This window comes from Myotis daubentonii, chromosome 20 (genome assembly GCF_963259705.1).
Source record: "Myotis daubentonii chromosome 20, mMyoDau2.1, whole genome shotgun sequence".
In the NCBI taxonomy this organism is placed as follows: Eukaryota; Metazoa; Chordata; class Mammalia; order Chiroptera; family Vespertilionidae; genus Myotis; species Myotis daubentonii.
The window spans coordinates 15,244,071-15,252,397 of record NC_081859.1 but is presented as its reverse complement, the minus strand read 5'-3'; the positions used below and the strand labels follow the sequence as shown (position 1 = coordinate 15,252,397).

Sequence of the window (8,327 nt, the reverse complement as noted above, 5' to 3'; positions counted from 1 at the left end):
ATTTCTAGAAAATTTATGGCTTCACAAGACAACCAAGAAACACAAAATCTAAACAATGATTACTAGTAGTGAAGTTGAAGCTGTAATAAAAAAACACAAAAAACTCCGGCCCTGGTTGGGTGGCTCAGTTGATTGGAATGTCTTGTAGACCAAAACCGCTTATGGGAAGCAACCGATCGATGTTTCTCTAAAATAAAAACACACACACACACACACACACACACACACACACATTCTCGGATGAGGATAAAAAAACACACCTCCCAATAAAAGTCCAGGACCAGCTGGCTTCACAGGTGAGTTCTATCAAACAATCAAAGAAGAATTAATACTTCTCCTTAAGCTGTTTCAAAAAACGGAAGAGGAAGAAGTGCTTCCAAACTATTCCACAAAGTCAGCATCACCCTGACACCAAAACCAGAGACATTACAGGAAAAGAGAATTACAAGCCAATATCTGATGAACAGATACAAGAAAGAACTCTAAAGATTTCACTAAAAAACTATTAGAATGGATAAATTCAGGATACAAAATTAATATTCAGAAATTGGCTGCAATTAACTATCAGAAAGAGAATTTAAGACAACAATCCCATTTACAATTGCATCAAAAAGCATAAAATACCTATGAAGAAATTTAATCAAAGAGGTGAAAGATCTGTACTATGCAAACTATAAGACACCGAAGAAAAATTGAAGAAGATACAAATAAATGGAAGGATATATACCACGTTCACGGATTGGAAGAATTAATATTGTTAAAATGTCCTTACTACCTAAAGCAATCTACAGATTTAGTGCAATCCCAATAGCGTTCTCAGCATTTTAACAACTAATCCTAAAATTTATACGGAACCACAGAAGACCCTGAATAGCCAAAAACAATTTTGAGAACAAAAAGTAGGAGTGCCACGCTTAGTGCTATCAAACTATACTAAAGTCTGTATTATTAAAACTGTGTGGTACTGGCATAAAAACAGATACACAGATCAATGGAGTAGGATGGAGACCCCAGAAATGAATCCTTGCGTACACAGTTGATCTACGAAAAAGGAGGCAAGGATAGTCAAGGGGGAAAGGAGAGTCTTCAATGAGTGGTGATGGGAAGGTAGGACAGATACATGCATAAAGGGAAAGTGGACCACTTACATCACGTACAAAAATACACGGAAAATGCACTGAAGACTTAAACATAAGGCCTGGAACCACAGACTGCTAGAAGAAAATAGGCAGTAAATCTGACATCACTCTTAGCAAATATCTTCTTGGATATGTCTCCTCAGACAAGGAAAACAAAATAAAAAATAAGCAAATGGGACAACTTCAAACTCAAAAGATCTGCACAGGGAAGGAAACCATTAAAACGAACAGATAACCTATGGACTGGGAGATGGTACTGGCCAACGATACACTGATAAGGGGTCAATATACAAAATACATAAGGAACTCGTATAACTTAACCAAACAATCCGATTAAAAAGGCAGAGGACCTGAGTAGGCACTTCTACAAAAACGACAGCGAATGGCCGACAGATGTATGAAAAGGTGCTCAATGTCACTGATCAGGAAAATGCAAATTGAACCACCATGAGATGCCAGTGCATACGTGTCAGAATGGCCGTCACCAAGAAATCGGCAAGTGCTGGCGAGGAGGGAAGAAACCCACCTCAACTGTTGGGACTGTAAACTGAGGCAGCTGCTAGGGAACCAGTATGAAGATTGTTCAAGAAATCAGAAACAGCTGCCACACTATCAGCAGGCCCACTCCTGGGTACTTATCCAAAGAAACCCAAACACTAATCCACAGACACCCACACCCACGCTCACCGCAGCGTCAGTAACAGCCACGAGGGGGAGACGCTGGCCGTGCAGGATGCAGGCACTCGGGCTCCGGCCCGCAGAGAGCTGAGAGCCGAGAGCTTCAGGGGAAGGGAGCGCGGCTCCGGGCTGAGCTGTGGGGGACTGAGCAAGTCCTGGTGCCTCCCCACGTCCTCCACAGCGTAAGGAGCAGCCGGGCGGCAGGAACAGGGCCCGTGAGGACAGTCGGTCGCCTTTGCTCCATCCTCAGACTCTATGATCAGGGAGGAAAGACAGCACCCTCCATTCTAACAGCCCGTTTTATTGCGACGCATCCAAGTCTCGTTAATACTGAGTGACTCCAACATAGATACTGGCGAGGAGTCTCTCACATTGTCACTGTCCCCCTTCCATGTTTGTGCAAAAGAATCCACGCCCTGTTGGTCGCAGAGCATCTCTTCAGTTCCCTAAGAGACTGAAAGCATCAAACCAAACCAAATGAAATGAGTGACCAAAGGCCAAAGCAATCGCGTGTCCCCTTCCAGGCACACGTATGTGTCAGCATGACACCCCAAACAAGAAACTGGTCATATCCAGGCCATGCAAAACTGTACACGATTACAATGGGAAAAACCCTGAAGATGTGTAAAACAAGTGGTATCACTCTACACGCCACCAAATAAAAGGCCAGGTCACTGTGTCTTCATGGCATTTCAGGCTTGATTGGTTTTCCCAATTTCCCCCCAGAAATGACCAGGGTTCCTGTGTGCCTGGCTGTCGCTGGGGGATGAGAAGCCGGGCGCTGGGCTGGGGGCTGGAGCGAGGACTCCAGACATTAAAGTCGGACAAGGAAAGAGGTTTGACCCAGGCAAGGAGATGGCGTGAGGCTTCTCTCGCTCAGGGGCTGGGCGGGAGGTGGGCGTGAAGTGCCCAGCGGATCTGGTCCGGCAGGTGGCGGTGAGCTCCCGCTGTCAGGGCGGCCCAGGCCCGCGGTCTGCGCGGGGAGGGTGTCCGCCGCTCCCTGCTCTGGCTCTGCTCTGAGATACCCGCGTCCACAGACGTGTGGCTGGTCTTTCACGGGCGATGGGGCCGCGGTAACAGCAGGACATAATCTAACCACCGGGGCGGCCGAGAGGCGAGAGCAGCCCGATGGCGGGCGGCTGTGTGACCGGAAAGGAGCACAGATTCTTGCCTGCAGCGCGGGACAGGCCCCCCGGGAAAACCGGGCCGGACCGCGGATGGGTGTCCTGGGGCCGGCACTGCGCCCGGGAAGAACACGGTCACCGGTGTCGGGGCTCGCACGTAAGCAAAGCGAGGTCGGCTTTAGTCACATTGGATGGGAGGAACACGTACGTGCACATATTCTTGCACACACCACAAGCACACGCAAGGCGGATCCCAGGGCAGAGAGCAAAGTCAGCTGGACACATAGCACCGGACGCCATCACCCAACGCCATCACCCGACGCCATCACCAGACGCCATCACCAGACGCCATCACCGGACGCCATCACCAAATGCCATCACCGGACGCCATCACCGGACGCCATCACCAAATGCCAGCACCGGACGCCAGCACCGGACGCCATCACCGGACGCCATCACCAAATGCCAGCACCGGACGCCATCACCAAACGCCATCACCAAACGCCATCACCGGACGCCATCACCAAATGCCATTACCGGACGCCATCACCAAACGCCATCACCGGACGCCATCACCAAATGCCATTACCGGACGCCATCACCAAACGCCATCACCGGACGCCATCACCAGACGCCATCACCGGACGCCATCACCAAATGCCAGCACCGGACGCCATCACCAAACGCCATCACCGGACGCCATTACCGGACGCCATCACCAAACGCCATCACCGGACGCCATCACCAAATGCCATTACCGGACACCATCACCAAACACCATCACCGGACGCCATCACCAAACGCCATCACCGGACGCCATCACCGGACGCCATCACCAAACGCCATCACCGGACGCCATCACCAAATGCCATTACCGGACACCATCACCAAACGCCATCACCGGACGCCATCACCAAACGCCATCACCGGACGCCATCACCGGACGCCATCACCAAACGCCATCACCGGACGCCATCACCAAATGCCATTACCGGACACCATCACCAAACGCCATCACCGGACGCCATCACCGGACGCCATCACCAAATGCCATCACCGGATGCCGTCACCAAACACCATCACTGGACGCCATTACCAAATGCCAGCACCGGGTGCCATGCGGAGCAGGTTTATTCTTCCCGCTGAGGACGAGCTGCTGCCTTCCCCGCACACAGAGTGCCCCCCCCCAACGAGGGAGGGATGGCTGCTAGCGGGGCACCCCCCCCTGCCTCTGCTCCGCCCCTTCGAATGGTCCTCGCTGGGCTTCCCTGCGCCCCCATCGCTCAAGCCCTTCTTCTCAGCAGCTTCTGAAGGGGCTGATCTGTTGGGAAGACCAGCGGGATGACCGCTGTCCGGGACCCCGCGAAGCGGTACCCGCGGATTTCTCCCCAGTCCTGCCGCGAGGCCCTAACATTCCGGACGCTCTGTGGTGACGGTGAGACCACCTACCAGCGGTTCTCAACCTGTGGGCCGCGACCCTTTCACAGGGGTCACCTAAGACCATCGGAAAACACATCTATAATTACATACTGTTTTTGTGATGAATCACTGTGCTTTCATTATGTTCAATGTGTAACAATGACATTGGGGTCACCACCACATGCGGAGCTGTATCAAAGGGTCGCGACGTCAGGAAGGTTGAGAACCACTGAGGGGAAACCGGAAGTGCCGGGCAGGGTCCACTGGGTCCACCGGGCGCCCAGCGCCAGGCAGGCTCTCCCCGGCCTCGCTCTGCCCGCGAGGCGAAGGCTGTAGCTCCCGGTGGAGGGACCCCAGGGAGGGGTGTGTTGACCCTAAAAGCAGCCTTTAAAGAGTGAGCACCTACAGGCAACGAGAATTCACTTAGTTGTCGAAGAGATAAACGAACGGCTTAGAGTCCCAGGAAGAGAGGGGGTGAGGGGACTGCGGGGAGGCGGGGTGTGGGGGGGCTGCCTGGCCGGTTCCCTCCTCATCAGAGTCCCGTGGCCATGACCCAAGACAAGGTCCAGTCCTGGTGCCGGAGGTCCAGGACGTTTTACGCGTAACGACACTTCTTTTCCAAAAGCCGAGAGGCTTCGGAGACTGGAGCTGGCCGTGGTCATGCCCGTCCCGGCCCACACGCCTCGAGGCAGCGCCCAGCATCACTTGAACTTCCCCAACTTCGCCACCGGAACCGGAACCATTCGCCACCGAAGCCCCACACAGGCCCTGCTCCCAGGAGTGGCGTCACGTGGAGGCGGCCCCGGCTCCCCCTCCCCGCGGGGTTGGCGGCCGGTGGGAGGGGTCCGAGGGCGTGGGCTGGGGGACTGACGGCTCCACCTGCAGTTCAGACCAGGCGGCAGGAACGCGCCCCCCCAGCTGAGGCTCAGGACAGGGAAACCGTGTTTAGTTCTCAAATTCGGATGAAAAGGGAGAGGACTCTGTACCCCTAGACGTTACTTCTCTCTCAGGTGCTTCGCGGGTGAAATGAGGAGACAGGCGGTGCCCCTCATTTCCGGGTGGCAATCAGAACGGCCGATGTGAATGGGGATGTGCTGGTAGCTACAGGGCGGCCACGCTCTGGGGCCCAGCTGCCGCCTGGGCCAGCTTCCCGCCGGCGCCTGGGGCAGTGCCCTCACTCCCACTGGGCCCGGGGAAGGGGCTTGGTTAAGGCTGTTCAAGGCCTTGCGCTGAGGTTTATTTGGTAATTAACCCCCTCTCCCAGGCTCCTCTGAGGAAGCTGGCACCACACTCACAACAGCCCCTCCCTAAGGAGCCGGCCGCGGGACAGGCCTCCCGCAGCTCCTCCCGCACCTCCTGGCAGCACCTCCTGGTGGCACCTGGGGCAGGCCAGCCCGCACCCCCTTCTCCGAGCCCCAGGCCCCTCAGAAGCCGGCATCCCTGTGGGAGGGGAGGGGAGGGACCAGGAGGAACACAGGGCATCTCTCCATCCTCTGAGGTGCCACAGCATCAGGGAGGGGAATGTGGCTCAGGCGCCACTAGAAAAGATGTGCTGGGAAGCTGCTGCGGAAGAGGCTGCCAGTGTCACCAGCTGGTGCCGTCACCGCCCAAACCACCGCCAAAGTGACGGCTCCCTGAGGCCGGGCGGGGCCTGCAGGTCCAGGACCGGCTGCAGGGGACCTGGCTCTGCTTGCCCGGCGGGGCCTGGCCTGAGTGCCCTCAGGGACTTGGCCGAGAACAGACAACAGACAACAACACACGCCTTTAAATTAAATGATCGCTCTCTTATATATGCATCCATCTGTCATCGAATACAAGATGCTCTTCGCTGTGTACATCCAGCACCACCTCTGCATGTGCACTCACACTCGGGGCTGCAGTGAGATCAGCATCGTTTAGTCCATGGGATTCACTGGCGACGGGCAGGACGGTCGCTGGGCGCCGAGGGCGGGGGCCGCGCCCGGGGGCGTGTGCTGTGTGGGGACTAGAAACTACTGGGCACAGCGGCCGCTGACTCGATCGCACGGGCTCACTGTCCTCCGCCTACGGAAGCTACGGGGGGAGGGCATGACGGGAGGCGGCTGCAAGGGCCTGAAATGAAACCAGTCAGCCAAGCGCCTGGGGCGGCCGCCGGGGCTGCAGTGCGGGAGGGCGAGGGCCGGAGCCGCCCACACCCTGAGCCCCACTGGCCCTGCTCCCAGCCTGGCAGGCGCGTGGGGCAGAGGGGAGGGAGGAGGGGAAGGGGCCTAAGAGAGAAGCAGCTGTCTGCTCTGGGCCAAACAGGTCACGGGTCCCAGGCCCCGCGGTCGGTGCTCTCCAGGGAGAGGCTCTGGGTCTTGCGCGGCGACTCGGGGCTGGGCGGGCTGCTCAGGTTGGAGCTGTTGGACGCCGTGGAATGCCTCGGGGAGTCGGAGTCCTGGGGGCCAAAGGGGGACATCAGTGGCTGCAGGGCGGGAGGGCACAGGACAGGGCAGGAGGGCAGAGGGCAGGAGGGCGCAGGACAGGGCAGGAGGGCGCAGGGCAGGGCAGGAGGGCAGAGGGCAGGAGGGCGCAGGACAGGAGGGCAGAGGGCAGGGCAGGAGGGGGCAGGGCAGGAGGGCAGAGGGCAGGGCAGGAGGGCAGAGGGCAGGGCAGAGGGCAGGGCAGGAGGGCACAGGACAGGGTAGAGGGCAAGGCAGGAGGGTGCAGGGCAGGAGGGCAGAGGGCAGGGCAGGAGGGCGCAGGTCAGGACGGCAGAGGGCAAGGCAGGAGGGCAGAGGGCAGGAGGGCAGAGGGCAGGGCAGGCAGGAGGGCAGGAGGGCAGAGGGCAGGGCAGGCAGGAGGGCAGGAGGGCAGAGGGCAGGGCAGAGGGCAAGGCAGGAGGGTGCAGGGCAGGAGGGCAGAGGGGGCAGGGCAGGGCAGGAGGGCAGAGGGCAGGAGGGCGCAGGTGGCCTGGCTCCGCCACCAACCGGTGGTGGTTCGTCGGGACAAAGCCCTACAGCGGGTGCAGGGTCCATGGCCTGGGGCCCCAGCCCGGCTCCAGACAGGGCCACCCGCCCCACTCACCTCCCCGTCATAGTCCCTGGCCGGGGCGTCGCTGCCTTGGTCCATGCCTCCCGACGACAGGGAGCCCTCGGAGGGCGACGGCAGGGGCTGGCGCTGGGCGCTGTAGCTTCCTCCCGAGAACTCTCTCTTCAGGGCGCTGCCGTTCTGTGCGGAGGACCCTGCGGCAGCACATCATGCAGGTCAGCGTGACCGAGGACGCCCAAGGGGAGGACAAGCCTCCTTCCCGCCCGGTCCCCTCCCGGCTTCGAGGCCGTCGCTGATGGACAGTGAGTCCAGCTGCGTGACCGTGGCTCCAAGTTTGCCCCAGAGCCCAGCTCCTCGCACGCTGCTCTGCTCCAGGGAGCACCAGGGACGCCTGGTGAGGGGACAGCACACCAGGCCCTGCCCTCCCCCAGGCCCTGCCCTGCCCTCCCCCAGGTTCCTGCCCTGCCCTTCCCGAGGCCCCTGCCCTGCCCTCCCCCAGGACCCTGCCTTGGCCTCCCCCAGGCCTCTGCCCTCCTCGCTGGACAATTCCCACAGAATCCGTCCCTCCCACTGCCGGGAGCCCCAGCCCCTGGCCATGGCTTTCACAGCATCTGCGCTGTTACGTCCGTGTGCCTGCCCTTCTAACGAGTGGCTGCTGCCTCGCCGGGGCCCAGCACAGGACCTGAGCGCACGGGCACTCAAAAGCCTGCTGAGTGATGAGGAACAGGACCTTTCCCTGATGCATCACTGCCCCTTCGCTGTCAGGAATTCTCGTAAGAACAAAGGCACACACGCAACTTCCTTCTCAGGGCAAAGAGCCGAGGGCACAAGATGCGGTGGGTTCCCTTGAAAGCATCTATTTTGATCTGAGAGTTGGGATATGCCAGAGGGAAGCTGACACCACTCAGGGGGTAAGAGGGATGACAAAAACCCTGGGAAACCCTGGGCTATTGTTGGT

At 58.3% G+C, this 8,327-nt stretch overlaps 1 protein-coding gene across 10 annotated transcripts in view; it reads right to left on the bottom strand.

Annotated features, from left to right (window-relative positions):
• Nucleotides 1-6,123: 6,123 nt before the first annotated feature.
• The window catches only part of CDC42BPA (CDC42 binding protein kinase alpha), a 199,160-nt gene continuing 196,956 nt past the window's right edge, over nucleotides 6,124-8,327 (bottom strand). For 9 of the 10 annotated variants that reach the window (XM_059677595.1, XM_059677601.1, XM_059677596.1 and 6 more), the window contains 2 exons: nucleotides 7,406-7,563; nucleotides 6,124-6,776 (listed from right to left, as the gene is read on the bottom strand). In XM_059677595.1, coding sequence (XP_059533578.1) covers nucleotides 6,645-6,776; nucleotides 7,406-7,563 — 290 coding nt within the window. In that variant the 3' untranslated portion in view covers nucleotides 6,124-6,644. The remainder of the gene's footprint in view (nucleotides 6,777-7,405; nucleotides 7,564-8,327) is intronic. The other variant, XR_009450251.1, reaches the window with a different exon arrangement.